The sequence below is a fragment of the Astatotilapia calliptera genome, chromosome 10 (genome assembly GCF_900246225.1).
Source record: "Astatotilapia calliptera chromosome 10, fAstCal1.2, whole genome shotgun sequence".
Classification (NCBI taxonomy): domain Eukaryota; kingdom Metazoa; phylum Chordata; class Actinopteri; order Cichliformes; family Cichlidae; genus Astatotilapia; species Astatotilapia calliptera.
In genome coordinates this window covers 8057580-8079628 of record NC_039311.1, presented here as the reverse complement: position 1 = coordinate 8079628, position 22049 = coordinate 8057580, and the positions used below count along the sequence as shown (strand labels likewise).

The window sequence follows — 22049 nt, the reverse complement described above, 5'->3', positions numbered from 1 at the left end:
TATATAACACACTGCTAGACATTGCTCCCGCAGACCTACCTACGTGAAAGAAAAGAGAAAGACAATTTCGTGCCTCAGAGCAGTTTTTCGCCTCACTTACCAGTCGTAAGTATTTTCCTATTTCTATATCTTTTGATATTCCAGAAACGTTTGTTTTTAATAAATATGTTGCATTAGTATCATTGTGTTGAACGATATTTGGGTTGCGCTAACGAGAGGTAACAAAGGTCTCCAAAATACAGTAGTTCTTCCGAATTATATTTTTCTCTTATATAAAGTTAATACGTATTTCGTCGTCGTTCCATTGTCGATTTTCTTTCTTTTTACTACCCTTTTGTTACGCAGCAGCGTTTTGGTAACGTTCGCTTACAGCAGTGACTCAACATTTCCAGTAACCTCCATTACCGGCTGCTGAACAAAAGGAAGGTCACTGAGATCTCAAAATGGCGCTTGGGCTGAAATGGCTCCTGCTGTTCTCATTCTTAGGCGCTTCATAGTAATATTATTTAATACTTTTTTCTTTTCTTTTTTAAAGAATTTCTTTTTAATCCATATTTGAGCTTAAACTTAAAGTAATGTAATTTCTAATGCATTTATTTCTTTTTTTGGGGGGGGGGTAAAGAGCTTTTTAATCAATAATTCATCTTTATCTATTTATTCATATTTATCTGATTTTGTGTGTGTGTGTGTGTTGGAGTAATGTGGAATGTTTTAAATTGCTTTTAATTCTTAATTAATATCCATCAAATTTTATACAGGCGCAAACATGCAGATCTTTGTGAAAACGCTCACTGGCAAGACCATCACCCTTGAGGTTGAGCCCAGCGACACCATCGAGAACGTGAAGGCCAAAATCCAGGACAAGGAAGGCATTCCCCCTGACCAGCAGAGGCTGATCTTTGCTGGCAAGCAGCTGGAAGATGGCCGCACCCTCTCTGACTACAACATCCAGAAGGAGTCCACCCTCCACCTTGTCCTGCGTCTCAGGGGTGGCATGCAGATCTTCGTGAAGACCCTCACTGGCAAGACCATCACCCTGGAGGTTGAGCCCAGTGACACCATTGAGAACGTCAAGGCCAAAATCCAGGATAAGGAGGGCATTCCCCCCGACCAGCAGAGGCTGATCTTTGCCGGCAAGCAGCTGGAAGATGGCCGCACCCTCTCTGACTACAACATCCAGAAGGAGTCCACCCTCCACCTTGTCCTGCGTCTCAGGGGTGGCATGCAGATCTTCGTGAAGACCCTCACTGGCAAGACCATCACCCTGGAGGTTGAGCCCAGTGACACCATTGAGAACGTCAAGGCCAAAATCCAGGATAAGGAGGGCATTCCCCCCGACCAGCAGAGGCTGATCTTTGCCGGCAAGCAGCTGGAAGATGGCCGCACCCTCTCTGACTACAACATCCAGAAGGAGTCCACCCTCCACCTTGTCCTGCGTCTCAGGGGTGGCATGCAGATCTTCGTGAAGACCCTCACTGGCAAGACCATCACCCTGGAGGTTGAGCCCAGTGATACCATTGAGAACGTCAAGGCCAAAATCCAGGATAAGGAGGGCATTCCCCCCGACCAGCAGAGGCTGATCTTTGCTGGCAAGCAGCTGGAAGATGGCCGCACCCTCTCTGACTACAACATTCAGAAGGAGTCCACCCTCCACCTTGTCCTGCGTCTCAGGGGTGGCATGCAGATCTTCGTGAAGACCCTCACTGGCAAGACCATCACCCTGGAGGTTGAGCCCAGTGACACAATTGAAAACGTGAAGGCCAAAATCCAGGACAAGGAAGGCATTCCCCCCGACCAGCAGAGGCTGATCTTTGCCGGCAAGCAGCTAGAAGATGGCCGCACCCTCTCTGACTACAACATCCAGAAGGAGTCCACCCTCCACCTTGTCCTGCGTCTCAGGGGTGGCATGCAGATCTTCGTGAAGACCCTCACTGGCAAGACCATCACCCTGGAGGTTGAGCCCAGTGACACCATCGAGAACGTCAAGGCCAAGATCCAGGATAAGGAGGGCATTCCCCCTGACCAGCAGAGGCTGATCTTTGCCGGCAAGCAGCTGGAAGATGGCCGCACCCTCTCTGACTACAACATCCAGAAGGAGTCCACCCTCCACCTTGTTCTGCGTCTCAGGGGTGGGCAGTAAAGAAATGATTCAATACAATTCCATTAATGTTGCTTCCTTAAAATAAACAGCTGATGGTATGAATGCCTTGTTACGAAATTGTTACCCACTGCTAAGTTTTAACCTTTTTCGACCAAATATTGCATATCAATAAAGGATTGAACGCCATTTAAGTGTTGCTGCTTTTTGTATATGACAGACAGCAATAGGGTGTGAGACACTGATTTTTTTTTTTTTGGGGGGGGGGGGAGATATGTTTATGTTGAAAAAGAACAGGCCTGCAAACTTTAAACTTTTCTCCTGAATAAAACACAACTATACTATGTCTGCCTTGAACCATGATTCATGTAAAGCTGTGGCATAGATTATAATCAAAGCATACTATTTTTTTATTTTTTATTTTTATTATTTTTTTTTTTAGAACAAATACTTTTATAAACTGTCAGCCAAAGGACTTCTGGTTCCATGCATGTTTAGATGTAAACAGCTAGATATGACATGCAAGAAATACAGCCTTTCATGTATGAATGTGAAAATACATTAGGAATAAATGCAAATTAGTTAAATATTGCCTTGAATTAACATCATGTACTACTAGCTACAACAAAGTTTCATGATAAGGGTCCTGAATTAAAGGACATTACTATACCTTTGCCTGCGCTTCAGTGCTAAGTCATTGCAAAAACGGTAGTATGGTTAGGTTCACCTTCTGGAGAACGCTGAAGGTTATCAGGGTTTTTTATTTGCAAAGATGCTGTGCCATCTATTGACATCAAGCAGGTTACCCAGAGGAAAGATGGTAGACATAATACTGGGAAATAACATCAAGGGTTTATTCCTGGCATGTGCACACTACTGTATCGTAGAAGAAAGCTTAGATGGAAACTGATCTCAAAGTAAACAATAAGCATATTAAAATAAGCTAAAGTTTGCCATGTCTTATTTCAATTGGGACATATACCTGTGCGCTTATGTTCACCATCATCTAAAACAGTAAATGTGGTTGGACTGGCTCACAAAACATCTGTTAGGGTGTTAACATTTAAATATAAGAAGCCTCTCCATGTAACACATACCTATTGAGAAATGCTTAATGAGTGGTAGATCAATGATTTTTTTTTCCATACAGTTGTTGGTCTGAGGGATCCTCCCCAATAGGATATTATCATCAGATGATTTATTTCCTGTTTTTCACAATAAACTGGAATATTATGCAATGAGGCTCTGTTGCTTATCTAGGAAATTATTCTTAATTTTCTTCCTTATTACTATCTCTTCTGAGTCAGCCATGATGTCCTCCTCTGTACTCTTGCATAGCCAGCTGAATAATCTCATATGAGTATTAATATTTTAACTAACCTAGCTGTGGACTTAAACAGCTATTATTCTTGAACTACCTTTCTGATGATCTTTCTAAAACTTTCTGGAATCACACACCTGTATTACTAAAGCTTTAGTTATCATAGCTGAAGCTACCCATGACTATATAAGTAATTAAACCCATCTCCAACTGCAGGATTAAAGGGGTACACACATGAACAAATGAATAAGTCAATGATTAAGAATCAATAATATGATAGTTCCCATCCACTCTGCCCTTTATAACTGGGAGACGGAAAAGGCAAGAAAGTGATGAAGTGGCAGACATTTAACTAAAGGGTTAAAGTGTACTCAAAGTCAACACAAACAGTGTTTATGTGGGAACGTCAATCCAGAAAAGCAATTAGGAGGATGGACAGAGACACAAGTGCAGGAAGAATGAGGTTTCATGCTTGCTTTGTGTTCTTTCTAATGACTCACTTCAAAATGTCAGTTGAGGTTCTAAAGAGAATATATGCATTGATATGAACTGTGACATTTAACAGGATCCACTGCACTCCAAACATGGTTTTAAATTACAGCTGTAACACCGAAGTCTATTTCTCCCCTCTTTGAACGGAGGTACCTGCCCCTTGTTGAATCTGCACAATAAAGGAAGGACATGTATGAGCTTTGGCCTTAGATTTGATAACTAACCCAAGGCTATAAAATTATTGAAATCTGTGATTATTAGGTCTAAATCATTTTTAGACACTACAATAGTTGTGCTTGGGTCGTTTTTATAATATAAATATAGTATAATTGTAAATTTGGATAGAGTTGAACAGAGGTTTAGGTAAGTGAAAAAGGTTTAATATGTTTGTAAGCAACAGGTCACTGTATGCATGGCATTATGATGGAAACTGAGTCACAGTCAAAATTTGATTCTAGACAGTGTCATGGACCCTCAGTGCTCCTGGCCGACTCACCTCTCTCTCTCTCTCTCTCTCTCTCTCTCTCTCTCTCTCTCCGTGTGTGTGTGTGTGTGTGTGAGAGAGAGACTCACCTCTCTCGCTCTCTCTCTCCGTGTGTGTGTGTGTATGTGTGTGTGTGTACTAACTACACCCTGTGTTTCAGAGGCGGTTCTTCCTCCATCTCCTGCCTACCAACATTGTGCACCTGGGCTGATTATCTCACCTGTGGGTTATTTGATTATGACCTGTCTCCTACTTAAGCTTGATGAAGCAGTTCACTCAAGGCTGGATTTTTAACTAAGAACTGTTAGTGGACTTGGCCCTCCTGTGGTTAAACATTTATGTCCTTGTGACTCCTGCTCCCTTCTGCCCAGGATATTTGGGTGTTAGTAATCCTCCCAGAGTGATCTTGTGGCAAGGAGTGAGGGCTTGATTAAAATGGTGTCTTCTTGAGACTGTAACTGTGAAGTTGTGGATTACACTGGATCTATCGGTTGTCTCCAGTTGTTGAACCTTTAAGTGTAAACAAAAGCACTGAACTTTGAATCTGTGAATCTGCATTTCGAATTCATGTGAAAACAGATATGACTTAAATATGACAAACAGACATATTGTGCTAAGTTAGTTTCTTTGGTGACATCCTGGATGTTTCCTGCCTACTTTAATGTCACATTAGAAGAACTAAAACATTTAATTCTGAATATAGCAGCTGATTTTTTTTTAATTTTCCTTTTTTTAAGGAAGATGAAAAGTGAGGAAACTGTGTCTGTCGGCCAAAAAACAAAGCAAAACAAAAAAAACCCAACGCTGGCAGGGAAACTGTCGGCAGGGTAAACCTACTATTTTTTTTATAAAAGGTTAATGCTTAGCGTTGAAATGCGAAACTTCGTCTGTCTCCAGCCTGAAAGAGTTAAAGATTAGCTTGAGGGGAGAAAATGACAGGACTGAAAAAAAGGGAAGAGCGTTGGAGGGCTTTAAGCAGAAAAGCGGTGGGGATGTTACGTAATGCCGTTGTCACGTGACCTCTAAAGCGGAACAACAAAGAAAACTTCGGGGTTCGTCTCCGAGAGGGCAGTAGAAGAGGGCTTCAGGATGTCTGTACCTGGAAGTTCCGCGGTGCTCCGTGTCTTGTGGTTGCTATCAGTGTTTGGCACGGTGCTCCCGCTGGACGGCGGCATGCTCTTTCCCCGGGAGTCCACCTCCAGGGAGGTGAAGGAGCTGAACGGGCTGTGGGATTTCAGGCCTGACGGGTCCCTCAACAGGAACGAGGGCTTCGAGAAGGCTTGGTACAAACGTCGGCTGGCAGAGGTGAGCGGGAACGGAGGTGATAGCAGGTCAGATGAAATAAATCAGCCCACTTTGTTTTACTATTGACAGGGTTGTTGTAACCCTGTCAATAGTAAAACAAAGTGCACATACAGTAATGTGCACATTTTAATCTCTGTAAACAAGAACCTTTAAACATCCTGCAATTATGTAGTTATACCAAAAAAAAAAAAAATCGTAAATAAAAGCTACTTGGAATGCCATAAAACGTGTTAACACAAATACAAGAAACCCTCAAACTTTTTGGGTTGACTCATTCATACGTTTAGCTAGTAACTGGGTGTTCAAAACTAAGTTTCAAAGCCCGGGTGGAAAGTCTCATGACCACTGCGAACTGAAGCTTTCGTGCATCCTCAGTTTGGATAGGTGGCTTTTCTGCTGCTGGAACAAGCCTGGTAAACTCCCAGAAAGCCTAAAAGTCGTTATCGGCAGCAACCACAGCAGAGTTCCCTAATGCTTGCTCTAAGAACACGATCCACTGGATGTGTTGCTTATCCACAGCTTTACATTAGCAAAAATAGATTTTTATTCCTGTTATACCTATCACATCAAGTTTGAGGAGGTAACTTATAGAAAACTAAAAAAGAAAGAAAGAAAAGGCTTTAGAAATAACACATTTAGACATTGTTACTTGATTTTCATTTTGCATGACCATTATTGGAAGCATTCAATTAACTTTACTTAAGCTACCTTCAAAGTAGGTGACATCTAAGTCCACAAAAATATGAGGTTATAACAAAAACAGTTTTTTTGCAATATATAATTTATTTTATAAAGTGGTTCATTATGCATTGCATCGAATTATTAAGCAACTGAAACCACCTCACGTATGTTAACGCAACAGGAGGGGAAATGATATTTGCTGAAACATGCTGATCATCAGTCACAGCCTGCTGTTTTTAACAGTGTCAAAGTTTTTCTTGCTATGCTGCATGATGATTTTTCAAAACCAAAACATGTTGATCATAATTGATAGTCTGGCATACTAAGTAAAATTAGAGTTGTGCAAGGCCTTTATGTGTCATTGTTTCACAGAATACCATTATCAATTCATGGCAATAGCAAAAAAAAAAAAGTGTCCAGTCACTTTGGAGATGGTTATCAGACTGTTTCAAAACAGTTACACAATTCTCACATGCTTTAAATGTTTCCGTGTTTCACAAAGCCTTGCTTTAAACCAAGCACAAATGGATACATTCCTGTCAGATTGTCTTGTTTTGAGGTGTTTAGAGGCATTTATTGCAGAAAATATTCACAATTTCACAAGGAAAAATAAACAAGATGAGAACTTTGTGGGGATAGGTTCATTGAAAAATCTAAATTGCCCATAGGTGTGAATGCGGGAGTGAATGTGAGTGCGAATGGTTGTCTGTCCCTGTGTGTTAGCCCTGCGACAGACTGATGACCTGTCCAGGGTGTACCCCGCCTCTTGCCCTATGACAGCTGGGATAGGCTCCAGCACCCCTGCGACCCTAAAAAAGGATAGGTGGAAGCGAATGGATGGATGGAGAACAAAGGTCAAAACCTTACATTATAAATATTTGGCAAATGCACACGAAGGGGGCTAACCATGAGAATCAAAATGAAGTCAAATACATAAACATGTGTATTGCCTACTTTCAAATGGCTGCTACAGGTGTCCCTGTAAAGTCCTGTCTTCTCTTTGTTGTTTTATATTCTTTAGACCGGCCCAGTGATTGAAATGCCAGTTCCTGCCAGCTACAATGACATCACACAGGACCCCACACTAAGAGATTTCATTGGCTGGGTGTGGTATGAGCGAGAGGTGTTCGTGCCGGCCCGCTGGATCTCCGATGAGGGAACAAGAGTGGTTCTTAGAGTGGGAAGTGCTCACTATTACTCAATAGTGGTGGGTATCATGATAATTGTAAAAATATTTATTTATTATTATTTATTTTTACAAACATATTAATTATTATTTTAGTAATTATCAATGATATTTATGGATTTATCGATTAATGATCCAAAAACACACATAATGAAACAATTTCTTGGAAAATATATACTTATTTTAAGAAAGCTAGGACACCAGCATCTGTATTTCCTGATATAAGGTCTGAACTGTTTAAAAGTTTGTTTGTTGCTTGGTAATGCAACAAATGTTTTCAGTAGATGACAAGTTTGGGCTGTAGGCAGGCTAGTTTAGAACCTAAACTCAATAAAACTGTTGATTCAGGCTGTTGTGATACATGCAGACTGTGGTTTGCCATCATTTTGCTAAAATAAGGAAGAAATGTATTGTTTCAAAATACATCCTTGCTTCATTGTAAATAAGATTGTGTGTCACTAAATTGTAGCTCATGTAAAACGGTGATCATTCTCTGTTGCAGTGGGTGAATGGAGAGAAAGTGACAGAGCATGAAGGTGGCCATCTGCCTTTTGAGGCAGAGATTAGTAGTTTAATCCGCAGGGACCCAACGAAGCCATGCAGAATCACCATTGCTGTAAACAACACTCTAACTTTGGAGACTCTTCCTCCAGGCACCATCCAGTACATGAATGACCGTACCAGGTACCCTCATTCTTTGGTTCATATTTTTAACTTTATTGCCACCCTTTAAAACTTTAAGCTGATGCATCGGTGAGAATGTAGATGATGTGAAGACTGTTTGGTCTGCAGGTATCCTGATGGTTTTTTTGTGCAAAACATCTACTTTGATTTCTTCAACTATGCTGGGATACATCGTCCTGTACTGTTGTATACTACTCCTACGGTGTATGTGGATGACATCATAGTGGAGACCAACTTCATGGATAACACTGGTAAATTCATTTCAAATTTCCTTACTAGCACCAAAGAATATGTGAGCAGGTAAACTGATGGACAACCCCAATTCTAAAAGTGTTGGAACAATGTGTTAATGAAAACAAAATGCAATGATTTGCAAAACAAAAACAAATTTATTCAGAGACTACAGAAAACTCATTAAATATTTAAACTGAGACATTTGGCCTGTATTTGTATAGCGCTTTACATAGTCCCTAAGGACCCCAAAGCGCTTTACACATTCAGTCGTCCACCCTTCACACACACATTCACACACTGGTGATGGCAAGCTACATTGTAGCCACAGCCGTCCTGGGGCGCACTGACATTTCACTATTTCATGACAAATATTGGTTCATTTTGAATTTGAGGTTGGAAAATAAGTGGTACTCAAAAGAAACCAATGAATGAATATTACAACTAATTAGTTTAACTGGCAACAAGTGAGTAACATGAAGAGCATCTTAGAAAGGTAGACTTTCTCAGAAGTAAAGCTAGGCAGAAGTTTGCCAGTCTGCAAAAAACTGTATCTACAAATTGTGAAACAATTGCAGAATAATGTTCTTCATTGTAAAATTGTGAAGTTATTCTCTCGGCATTTAGCCCATTCACTCAGTGAAGCAGTGGGCAGGCACTAATCAGACGCCCGGGGAGCAGTGTGTAGGGACGGTACCTTGCTCAGGGGTACCTCATGGCATGCTACCTACTTAGCTATCCCTGCCCCTAAAACCTTGCTCTCCCCAGATAGCTCTTCCAGCTGCACCAGGGGAACACCGAGTCATTTCCAGGCAAGATGAGAGATATTTTCTCCAGCATGTGCTGGGTATACTCCGTGGCCTCCTCCCAGTAGGACATGTCTAGTATACCTCCATAGTTTTACAGCATGTTTTGTAAATTACCACATTTTGCTCGACATCCTTCTCGTGAAATCCAAACAACACTGACTCAAATTCCCTGCTCGTCTGAAACTTCCACTGTTGCCATATTTTTCCCTATCTGGTAGTGTATAAACACGCATGCTCAGCCCTGTGTGCCAGGTAGAAAAATTTCCAGTTGGGATTAATGATGCATTCTCAGCGTGTGGGAGTAAAAAAAAACAACAAAAAACTCAGATTGAATTAAATGCAGACAGCTTAATATTGACATGACCATTTATACTCCATGGTTACGATAAAGCCATTTTAACCATCATAGGTGGGAAAAACTCTCACATACTCAGCTCTACTTCATGCTCGGCTATGAATAACTACAGTGCTACCACCACCTGATAAAGTCAAGAGGACCACAACATCTACAAAAAGAGATTTTAAGGTCATTAAGTTGGAGGCCTTCTGCCACCTGAGTTGAAATTAGGTCCATAAAAACTTTGAACAGAATCATTAGTAAAGGATAGCCCTGGCAAAATCCAATGCCCACTGCAGATGAGTCTGACTTATTGCCAGAAATGCAGGCCAAGCTCTTAATGTACCGTAATTCCCGGACTACAGAGCGCACCTGATTAAAAGCTGCATGCTCTAATTTTAGAAAGAAAATCAATTTTGTACTTGTATAGGCCGCACCGGCTTTTAAGCCGTATGCGTTTCACTCGTAATATGAGATATTTACACAGAAATATTACACGTGAGGATTTTTAACGTTTAATTTAATCCGTAAGGTAACATAAACATGGTAACACAAACGTTATGGTAACATACAAAAATACATACTGCAAATGCTTTTTTTTTTTTTTTCCTCGAACAGCGCCTGTAACACGGCTACCTTTAAGTATACGTACGTATCGGTAACACACAAATCACATTGCTTATGTTTTTATTACGGAACAGTGCACAAACAACATTACAACGTCTCTTAACAACCGGTAAAAATATATACCGTATATATACTACTTATCAATTTTATTGGTCTACTGTTACCAGGAAAAATGTTTTTGGCCGCATGAAAAAAAAAAAAAATGCATTAGCTGCACGTCAGTATAAGCTGCAGTGTGGGGGGGGGGGGGGAAGTAGCGGCTTATGACCCGAAAACTACGGTAGTTGCGTGAGGACTAAATAACTCCTAACAAAAGGCTAGAAACTAGGGGTGCAACGATATTCGTATCGATATTGAACCGTTCGATACAGTGCTTTCGGTTCGGTACGCATATGTATCGAACAATACAACATTTGTAATTTATTTTATCAACTTTCCTTCTGACTATGCTGTCTGTGTTGAGCGCTCAGTGAATCTGCGTTCGACTACTCCGCCTAGGCTGCACTGTCGAGCGCAGATTCACTGAGCGCTCAACACAGACAGCATAGTCAGAAGGAAGAGCGCAGGGCAAGCTAGCAAGACAGAAGTTAAGCTCTCCTTGCAACATGGACCCCCCCACACCCTCATTCAGATCTGGCGTTTGGAATTATTTTGGTTTTCATGTGATGTATGACCCTGAAGGTAAGCGAGTCATGGACTAAAGTAAAACAGTATGTTGGATGTGCCATGCAATGCTCAATTACATAGGTGGGAACTAGTGTGTTAGCGCGGTTAGCTCGTTAACGTGTTGGCCGTCTAGCCCCATGCACAGGGCGATCGGTGGTAGCTCGTTAACGGAGATTTGCCGTGTTGTGGCGTTAAGGTCATTTCAACGAGATTAACCTGAAAGCACTAGTGGGAACACAACGAATATGACTGCACATTTACATCATCCTAGTGCAAAGACAAAAACAACAAGCATGCTACTAACTTTAGCCGAGTCATTTAGACAGCTGTTAGCACGTGATTCTCCTTATACTGCTGAGAATATAGCCCAGAAGAAGCGGATAGTATAGCTTTTATTTTGGAAAGAGGCATTTCTCTGTAATAAACTCTCTTTTCCAAAGATGAGTGATTCCTCAATCAGATACAGGGCTCGCAAAATCGCTAGCCCGACGTCCTGGGGCTAGCGATTTTTGGGCTACCCTGCCCGTCGGGCTATTGTAGGAAGGAAAAATCTATGTCAATGCTTTTGCATTCTTTCGGAAATGTAGCTGGGTAATTATGTGATTGACATCGGTGAGCCACTGCCAATATGTGACATATTGAAATCGCGTTTGAATTTGCGCTTGTTTTTTTGCTTTCACTTTGCAATCGCACGAACTGTGTATAGAGAGCGACAGCACTGATTGGTGAGTGATGATAATTTGTGCACCAATTCCTCTGACGTTGTCTTATCAATCGTTAGCTTACTATGCAAACATGACAAGTGAAATCTCCCGCAACAAGCTTAAACATGTGAGAGGTTGATTGTGCAGAGAATCGCTGAGCATTATGTGAGTGCGTGTGTAAAAGCAGCAGGATATATATTGTAGCGGATCAGGGCTGTTCGGGGTTCTGTTTGTACAGTTATGTTTTGTTTATGTTGCCATAGTGACGGGTGACGCCCTCTCGCTGCGACGGTGTGTCCTTCCGGGGTCAGAGGGCGCACTGTGTGGTGGTGTTGTTGTTGTTGTTGTTGTTGTTGCTGTGCTGTTGCCGCGCTGAGCAGTTAGCTAGCGGCAGTGTTCTTCTGCAGATGTCAATAAACGGCTGTGCTCCCTGGCTAGCTCACGGGAAGCAAGACCAAACGATACCTCCGTCTCCTCCTTGTCTGAGCTCGCCACAATATTTTAGTTCTGCTGAGCCAAATAAGACAGGTCAGGGTGAAGAAGTGACAGCCAAAGAAAAACTTACCACAAAACGGAAAAGTTATGACAAATCAGACTATAAGGCAAAAAGAAAGTGCAGCTTTATGGTTTCATGGACAAAAGAATTTCTGTGGCTGCAATATGACAAGCGAAATAACCAGGGCTGCACATAAGTGGTCCGCAGGTGCGCATTCGCTGTCAAAATAAAAAACGGGCACAAGATAAGAAGTTGCAACGCGTGTTTGCATACATAAGATTTTCAGGAGGAGGACAGACATTTGTTTAGAACTCTTAAAGATGTCGAAGAAGCAAGCTCCTTTAAGCAATTACTGTGATGTTCCTCCACCTCCAAAGAAATGTCAGAAGGAGTCCGAACCACAAAAGAAGCACGTATTGTCGGAAAAGTAGTTGCAGGAGGTGAGCTGGCTTCAAACAAATGATGAACGCACAGAGATGTGGTGCGGAATGTGCCGTGAAAATTTAATAAATGACAAATTAAAAAGGCATGAACTTTTTTTTGTATCGAAAAAATATCGAACCGTGACACCAAAGTATCGAACCGAACCGAACCGTGAATTTTGTGTATTGTTGCACCCCTACTAGAAACCCCTCTTACCCTAGCAGCACGGTCCACAGAATAGCCTGAGGGGCACAGTCGAATGCCTTCTTCAAGTCTACAAAACACATGTAGACTGGACGGCTGAACTCCCACACACTTTTAAATATCCTTAAAAATAAAAATGTTCCTCTTGAATCTGAGGTTCCACTAACATACAAACTCTGCTTTTCGGTACTCTGGAATAGATCTTCTCAGGGAGGCTGAGGAGTTTGATTCCCTTGTAATTGGAGCACACCCTCCGAGTCCCTTCTTAAATGTGGGAACCACCATCCCAGTCTGCCAATTCAGAGGCACTGCCCCAGATCTTGACATGACGTTGCAGAGGCGTGTAAACCAAGTCAGCCATACAACATCTAGAGCCTTCAGGAAATCAGGAGCAATCTCATACTACCAAGGGGCGCTGCCACCAAAGAGTTATATTACCTCAGTGACCTGACCCCAGTGATGGGCGAGTGATCCTCAGACCCTACATCCTCTACAGAAGAGGTGACAGTGGGATTAAGGAGGTACCTGAAGTTTACCTGACTATATCCTCATTTAAAGTCAGTAGTGCCGCTCTGCACTACCATGTGAGTAGAGCACCACTTTCCCCTCCTAAATCATTTGACGGTTTGACAGAATCACTCTGAGGCAGTCTGAAAGTCTTTTTCGTCACTGAACTCCTCACACCCAAGCTTTTGCTTTAGCCACCTCCTGAGCCATGTCTGCTTGGCCTGCGTGGCCTGTGCCACTTTGGTGGCAGCAGATGGGTCCGTACCCATCTGCTGCCACCAAAGTGGCACAGGCTAACCAAGTCTTCTACAGCTCGATAGCTCTCTTCACCTTTTGTTGTCCACCACTGGCTCGGGGATTACCACCACAACCGACGTCAACCACTTTGCACCTGCAAATGGATGCTGCATCCTTGAGACTAAAGAGGAGCGGGACAGTCTGGATTCTTATCTGCACTCAAAAGTCTGCATCTCTGAACACATGAGGGTGCATCATGGTGATTTCAAAAATCACAGATTTTACAATTAGTGCATTCTGTTTTTATTTACATGTTAAACAGCATCCCAGCTTTTTTTTTTTTTTTTTTTTGGAACTGTGCAAAAACATAGTGAATAGGATCCACATTAATACAATACAGATTGAATGTGCTATTACTATTTATCAGATATTGCTGTTTCTTCTGGATTCTAGGTCTTGTTAGATACAAAGTATCTGTTCAAGGTGCTGCAACAGCCACCCTGAAGGTTACTCTGATGGACAAAGATGGCCACTGTGTGGCCTCCTCTAACACACCATCTGGAGTCCTCAAAGTTGTAGACGTGAAGCTGTGGTGGCCGTACTTGATGCACGAGAATCCAGGTTACCTTTATTCTATGGAGGTAAGACAACATGCTTGCAGACAGGGAAGTGTGTTCCTGCGGTGTGATGTGGTTTGACAATATGGCCATTAGATTTGTGAGGCTCATTAAGGGGGTTTGTTAAGAAGTAATGATCTTTTATTAATTGGTTAGTAGAGTGTAAACAGTGTAAAAATCACAGTTTATGTACCACGAGGAAAAGCGGAAACCAGGATTTTGACTTATCCAGGTAACTTAAGGGTTAACCCTGGGTTTTTGCTATTTTTATTTGGATCTAATGTCTTTGTCTTAGAAGCAACTTTAATCTTTGATTTTTTTTTTATTTTTTTTTTAATTGTTCTATAAACATTAGCCTAATATGCAAGTTTCAATTCAACTGAAAGTGCCACATTTTCCCTGATTATTTTATTCACAGCATGTTTTAAGTGCATTATAGATTCTCTGCTGGGGGAATACTTTTTATATTCGCAGCTTGTTAAGCTGTACCTTACAAAAACCACTGAATGAACCCTAAACTGTGTGTTGCATTGTCACAAGAATGTGCGTGTATTAACCTTGTGATTTAAAAATATATAAATATTATTATACTTGATACTAATCTGCTGCTAAACCTCTCTTATACTGGAAAATTGAAATACTAGCAATCACAACACACACCAAGAATACCTGTTCAGTAAATTAAATATATTTCACTTTAACATGAAATGCTTATGCTAATGTAATGTTAGCTTATTCTTATGCTAATATTAGTAAGCTTCTCAGCAACCATCCTAACATTTTAGTCGGTGTCCTGTTGACATAAACATAATAACATTTTAAATAAATGATGTGCTGCCATGTCTGTTTGAAAACGGTTTGTTTAATTACGTGGGATCGTGATTTTGTTTTGATATCAAATTGGCTACAGAGAATTGCACAGTTCTACTGGTATTGGTGCCAACTGCTACATTTCTGGTGACATCATGTCTGCTGAAGAAGATGTAAAGAACAACATTTCTACCATTTGTACTTTAACCTCTAGGTCCACCTAATAGCAGTCAGTGAGACCTCAACATATGAAGATGTGTATACTCTGCCAGTCGGCATCCGCACAGTCAACGTTACCAAGACCCAGTTCCTCATTAACAACAAGCCGTTTTATTTCCATGGTGTTAATAAACATGAGGACTCTGATGTGAGTACCACTAGAGGGATGAAAATCCAGAATGACTCTGTCTTATTTGTCTTTGAAACAATGTGTCAACATTAATTTGAATCACAATTAAGAGACTTAATTTAATGACCTCATCTTTATTTTCCTGGTTTTAATGTGTTGTAGATTCGAGGTAAAGGATTAGACTGGCCCCTAATTGTAAAGGACTTTAACTTAATTAAGTGGTTGGGAGCCAACTCGTTCCGTACCAGCCACTACCCCTATGCTGAGGAGATCCTGCAGATGTGTGACCGTCATGGGATTGTGGTGATAGATGAGTGCCCAGGTGTTGGCATCAAAGACATGTAAGTGTCACTAAACGCATCTCTGTAGCCCATGAGTATGTTTGAGGTCAACAGTGAGAAATTCTGTGTTACAATGTGTGAAGATATGGAGAAACTTGCATATTGGTATGGCAATCCTGTGACTCAGCACAAGTAGGGATGGGTACCGGTATCCGGTGCTATGATGGCACCGGTTCTGGCATAAACGGTAGTAACCAGACCGAAAAGCAGCGCACATTTCGGTGCTTTATTTCGGTGCTTTTTTTTTTTCCTGAGCTGTGATAGACTTTAGATTCTAGCCAATCATTTTACGTTTCCGAGGATAGTAGGTGGGTCCAGGTACGTACGTTCTTTTAGAGCAGAGCTACAGATTAAAATGCCCAAGGCGAAGCAGCCAAAAGTCTGGCTGTACTTCACAGCAAAATATGCAAACTCAGCAGCCTGCAACAAGTGCTTTAAGCTGATACTGTCAAAGGAGGTAACACCTCAAATCCGATGAAACACCTGGCGACGCATAGCGTTTTTTTTTTAAAAGCCGAGAAATGCGCCGTATTTGATAGCTTGCTGCGAGACCTCACACCGTGCACATCTACTGCGGGTGGGTTGCCTGTTATCGGACCCGGAGTTAGCAACATCCCCCCAAAAACCCGAAGAGTAGAGTCCTGGCCCCTAGCCCTGCCAGTGTAGCAGAAATGATGACGGATGATGATGATGGCAGCAGCAGCCATTCTTCTCTGCGTGAGTAGCTTAATGTTGTTCGTTTGTAATTTACGTTGAGTAGGCTAACCACGTTATTATATTAATGCAGTACGGTGAACTAGCAAACATCATCATAGCTACATGCGGCTGTCTTCTTGTTTGATGGCAGTTACTCCCTTCACCCTGGCCAAAAAGGCTAAAATAACCAAGGAAAAAGTGGAAAACCGTTTTTGAACAAAGTTTGTGTTTTTTTTCCATTGTTTAAGCACTGCTTCCAGCCAAGAGTGATACCATATATGCCCCATAGCTGCAGAAAAGGCTAACATTGTTATCTTTTAACAAAAGAAACAGCTGAACATGAGAGGTATTTGGACCAATTTTGTGTTCTCCATTCTTTAAGCACCGGTTTGAGCACCGGCACCGTTTCAAAAGTACCGGTTTGGCACCGGTATTGGATAAAACCTAAACGATACCCATCCCTAGTTGTGAGTTAGGTCTTCACTTCTTGCAGTGCTAGCTTTGTCTTCTGGTCTCTGTAGAGCCCAAAAGATGGATTGATCTAAGTTGTTAGTCTTTCAGCTCAGGCTGAGATGTATCTTTTGTGCCTTGCTGATAGTCGCAGTTTTGGAAACGCCTCTCTGTCTCACCACTTGGTTGTCATGGATGAGCTTGTGCGCCGGGACAAGAACCATCCCTCTGTGGTCATGTGGTCGGTAGCCAATGAGCCCGCCTCAGAAATGCCTCCTGCTGAATTTTATTTCAAGTGAGTACAGGTTATTTTTCTTTTGAGGTGTAAAGCACTTATTATAGCCACTGTTCAAATAGTCATCACTACACAATCAAGCAACATGATGCCAGATGGTTTAATATGTTTTTAAACTGTAAATTTAAATGGTAATTCAAGCATATGTTCTGTCATGCTGAAGGCCTAAGAGAATAAAATAGTTCAGATTAAACTGGTACTTGTGGCTGCTCTCATATTTCACATGGAGTCACCACAGCAGAAGGATGTGCTGAGGTTGGGACTGGGTTTATGCAGCTCTTGATCGAGTGACCACTATACCATGGAGCCACCAATTACTTCAGATTAAAGACTAATGGTAAATGGCCTGTATTTGTATAGCGCTTTTCTAGTCCCTAAGGACCCCAAAGCGCTTTACACAACCAGTCATTCACACATTCACACACTGGTGATGGCAAGCTACATTGTAGCCACAGCCACCCTGGCGCACTGACAGAGGCGAGGCTGGCGGCACCGGGCCCTCTGACCACCACCAGTAGGCAACGGGTGAAGTGTCTTGCCCAAGGACACAACGACCGAGACTGTCCAAGCCGGGGCTCGAACCGGCAACCTTCCGATTACAAGGCGAACGCCCAACTCTTGAGCCACGATTGATAGAAAAGAAATGTTTTTCTGTCATCGATTATGTGACATTCTAACTATGCATCTGATAATCCTGGTGACTCCTCAGGTATATCAACGTCAACAACATTTGTTTTCCTTGCAGGACTTTGATAAAGCATACCAAAGCTCTGGACCATACCCGACCTGTCACCTACATCACAGACAGTAACTATGCCAGGGACAAAGGGGTGAGCTTCCACAGCCTTCACCTCACTATCAAGAATATATTAAACTAGCAAAAGATGCACAGCACTTTAAGACCACCCTTAAGTAGCAATTTACAATTTAGCAACAAGCCTCCACCTGTGACCCCACCCCACGGGAATCCCTTAAAATCCATCCATGAAGGAATGGCTGTGCGAGTACACAAAGTTTTATGGAAATACATTTTACAATTTTTGTCTAACAACAAATATGCTTTAAGCTTGTACATGAATAATAAAGGAAAGCTCAAGAAGGTGGAGTTCTCTTGTGGCCTTTAAAATATTTTAAAAAAATATGTCGTCATCATGTTGAAGAATACCTCTAAAATATTTTAAATCTAATTTTTTTTTTTTCCCGCCCTCTAGGCTCCCTTTGTAGATGTTGTATGTGTAAACAGTTACTTCTCCTGGTACCATGATCCAGGCCACTTGGAGGTCATTCCTATTCAGCTCAACGCTCAGTTTGAGAACTGGTATGGAAAGTACAAGAAACCCATAATCCAGAGTGAATATGGAGCAGATGCACTTCCAGGGCTTCACATGGTGAGAATAAACTCACTCACTCAGTGACCTAGTCACATGTCACTTCAGCATCTTTAACAAGTTTTACTGTCACTCTACAGGATCCGCCCATGATGTTCACTGAGGAGTACCAGAATGCTCTCCTGCAGAGCTACCATGATGTGTTTGACCAGAAGAGGAAGCAGTATGTTATTGGTGAACTCATCTGGAACTTTGCAGACTTCATGACTGCACAAGGTACTGCAGCTTCAAAATCAAGCAACCTGTAGAACCAGAACTGCTGCCGTTTTTCCTGTTTCTACAGTACTGATAGTATACAGTATAGCCTATGTTTTGTCTAAAGATGAGAGCTCTTTTCCTCCTAGGTGATAATTTATATCAGGAGATTAAAGGGAAACTCAAAAGGAAATCTGGGCTAAAAAACAAAATGGCAACATAGTCAAGTTTCTAGATGAACTTCTGTGGAAAGAAATGACCCCTCTTGACATTCTACACACTGTCACTTTAACCAATTTAAATCTGCACTGCACAAGTTTTTGCACAAATTGTAAATACCAAACAATTGTCTTAAATTATCTTAATATTTAATACTTAGTATTTGAAGCTTTATTCAGTCACCTTATTATATTCTGCCCTGTAACAATGATATTTAATTGTCTGTCTACAGCAATCCATCGTGTGGTGGGGAACAAGAAGGGTATTTTTACCAGGCAAAGGCAGCCTAAAGCAGCAGCCTTCATCTTGAGGAGGAGGTACTGGAGACTGGCTAATGAGACGTGGAGACTGCCTCCTTGGACTAAATACCCCTGTTCACTCTGAAACTTTGTTGAAGGTAACCAGTCTGGGACATGCTCCGAACCTGCTAATATAATTCCCTCCTGTTGGGCCCCGAGGAGGGAATTCTGTGGGGACTCCACACTAGACTTGCACATGTGGGGCCTCTGTAATCTAGCCTATGTGGGGCCCAAAGAACTGTTTCTCTTTTGGGGAATTCTGTGGGCACTCTGTCAGCAACCCATAGTGGGCTTGCCAACTTGTGGGCTGTGTTGGTCTGCCCACAGTACCCCCACAAGGGGGATGTTTGCTTGGTGTTGAACACTTTGCTGCAGCTTTTACTAATATGTCTCTCTAACTTTTGTATTGTTTTGGGTTTTTTCAGATTGATGCAGAAGACCCATCAAGTCCCACCATGGTGACATTCACCGGTGTAGGTGATCCACTACTTGATTCTGTGAGCACGGTAGCAGAACAGACTAATCTTCTGCTGTCGCTTCTGAGGATGCAGTATGATCAGTAGACTCCTGCTCTCACTATTGTTCATCTAAAGTGACCTTGGAGTCATTTTCTATACATTGAGCCCTGTGCTGCTCATTTAAATCCAAAACCTGCTGCTAGTTCAGTCATGGTGATTAAGGAATGTTTTTTTGTTTGTTTGTTTGTTGTTGTTGTTGTTGTTGTTTTTACGAAAAAGAATGACCTCTAAGTTAAAAAAGGTTGTCTCTGAACCATCTTTGAACTATAAGTACTTTAAAGCCTTGTATACACTGCAAGCAATTTGCTCATCGCGCATCGCTTTGAAGCTAAAGGCTCTATGCTTTTGGACATTCCAGATTCAGGTTACCTAGGTGATCCCCTTTGTATTTACTAAAAGGTCAGATGTCAATCAGTGCATTTCTTCACTCTCATTGGTAGTTGCTTCAGTCTCTCGCCCGAAAGTTCAGAAAACAAAGTGGCTATCACCTACGAAAAATAGGTGATAGCCACTTTTTTTTTTTTTTTTTTGCCCAAAGTCACTTGAAGTGAATATCGTTTACTTTCTGTGGTCTCTCATCACCACGTCACTGCAAATCACTTTCAGTGTGTATGCAGCTTTACAAGTATTATCAGCCGTTCCAGTCACTATGAAGTCACCCGCACCAAATAAAGAATAAAAGCAAAGTTAGGCCTGTTTTACAATAAAGAAGAGCTAGTCTTTGATATCTGATTGTGGTGATAACATTATTTTATTTTATTTCTGTTTTATTTTTGCTTCAAAAGTCTTTCATTCAAGGCTAAGTACAGTGAAGATGCATCATCGGCATTGGATGGGACTTGTATCACGTATGCCTTGCTAGCACCAGGATGAACCCCTTTTTGCCTTCAGAACTGCTTTTACTCTGTAACATAGAGTCAACAAGGCACTGGAAAGATTCCTCAGGCATTTATCTGTTGCTCATCTATGATTAAAAATCTACCATTCCACCACATACCAAAGGTGCTCTATAGACTGAGATCTAGTAACTTTGGAGGTCATGTGAGTAAAGTGAACTCATTTTCATGCTCAAGAAAACCAGTTTGAAATTTGTGATTTGAGCTGTGTGACATGGCATAGTATCCTGCTGGCAGCAGACCTCATAAGATGGGTAAGACCGTGATCCTAAATGATCCTGAATGGACATGGTCAGTAACTGTACTCAGGTTGGTTGTACCATTTTAAACTGTGCTCAATGGCACTCAAAGGCCATGTCATTAGATACAAGGTGTCATGTGATACATAAAACTGTATAAATGAAAAAGGTTGTACTGAAAATGACTGTCTGGAAGAACATTCTCTTTCTTGCAAGCAGATTCTGATCTTACACAGCATGTTTAACCAGTGGGGTTAGATTCTGGGTCCATTGTTATTCTCCTTTTACAAGTTTCCTTTAGCCGCTATCAATCTTTTTTGGGCCTTTTTAAAAAAAAAAAAAAATCATTTTTATGCCAGTGACATTCAACTGTACAGACTGTCGTTCCTAGTTTGCTGTGATCAGACAGTCGATTAACATTTCTAAATAAAGTATCACACCAACTGCAAAGCAGTTACTTGTGTGTTGTTAATGACTCATGGTATCTTTTAAAAATTCTAAGTAAATGATTAACGAAATATTTAAATGCACATTTACTTTAAATAACAATTTACAAATGAAACTGAAAGGCAAGCAGTACCTGCAGATTGAAACAGGTCTCAGCTATCCACACAACAGAAAAAGGAATGAGAGAAAGCATAAAATGATACAAAGCAGTTAAGTATACATTGCAAGATACAAAAATAATCTGAGGTTTAGAAGATACTGAAATGTAAATATTACCAGAGTGTGTGTGAGTGAGGGGGGGGGGGGTACTTCTAAGAGACAATGTCACACACTCAGCCATGGGGTACTTTTGATTTTACTATGCTATTAAATATAGTAATAATATTTTGAAATATGTCAATTAAAAACACAAATAAGTTTATCCCAAAACAACAGTCAGTTGATTAAATATCACAAGTGTTAACCTTATTTCGATACCACGACTGTTTACTCAAGAGTTTGTAATTGCAGAGAAATACTCCATTTATTTGGTGCATGTCATTGTTGAGCAGAAAGCTCAGAAAGCCCTTTGGGGCTTAAAAGGTTAATTAGGCCTCTGATATTTATTTATGCTAATTTATAGTTAAATTAATGATAGAAAAATGAAAGCTTAGTCTACTGTTAGCATACTTATTTGAAAGGGCATTGTGTTACTTTGTTTACATAGTAGGATATAGATCACAGTTCTTCATCAGTGCAGCATTTTCTGTAAACTCAGTAAAGGTCTGTGGCTGAATGTAGTGCAGTTACCACCAGAGG

At 41.3% G+C, this 22049-nt stretch overlaps 2 protein-coding genes across 2 annotated transcripts; both read left to right on the top strand.

The window, feature by feature from the left end:
* Positions 1-35: 35 nt before the first annotated feature.
* On the top strand, positions 36-2287 carry LOC113031248 (polyubiquitin-C). Its single transcript, XM_026183274.1, has 2 exons — positions 36-105; positions 759-2287. The coding sequence occupies exon 2, from the start codon at positions 767-769 to the stop codon at positions 2138-2140; it is 1374 nt and encodes a 457-aa protein (XP_026039059.1). The 5' UTR covers positions 36-105; positions 759-766; the 3' UTR covers positions 2141-2287.
* A 3084-nt stretch (positions 2288-5371) lies between these two features.
* LOC113031247 (beta-glucuronidase-like) lies at positions 5372-21254 on the top strand. Its single transcript, XM_026183273.1, has 13 exons — positions 5372-5700; positions 7403-7588; positions 8070-8251; positions 8360-8502; positions 13946-14133; positions 15134-15286; positions 15431-15609; positions 16904-17050; positions 17796-17880; positions 18262-18438; positions 18519-18654; positions 19085-19249; positions 19577-21254. The coding sequence occupies exons 1-12, from the start codon at positions 5485-5487 to the stop codon at positions 19234-19236; spliced, it is 1944 nt and encodes a 647-aa protein (XP_026039058.1). The 5' UTR covers positions 5372-5484; the 3' UTR covers positions 19237-19249; positions 19577-21254.
* Positions 21255-22049: the final 795 nt, after the last annotated feature.

Coding starts and splice junctions, on each gene's coding strand:
- LOC113031247 (XM_026183273.1), top strand. CDS start 5,485: ATGTCTGTACCTGGAAGTTCCGCGGTGCTCCGTGTCTTGTGGTTGCTA. Junction 15,610..16,903: donor GGTGTTGGCATCAAAGACAT/GTAAGTGTCACT, acceptor CCTTGCTGATAG/TCGCAGTTTTGGAAACGCCT. Junction 17,881..18,261: donor ACTATGCCAGGGACAAAGGG/GTGAGCTTCCAC, acceptor CCCGCCCTCTAG/GCTCCCTTTGTAGATGTTGT.
- LOC113031248 (XM_026183274.1), top strand. CDS start 767: ATGCAGATCTTTGTGAAAACGCTCACTGGCAAGACCATCACCCTTGAG.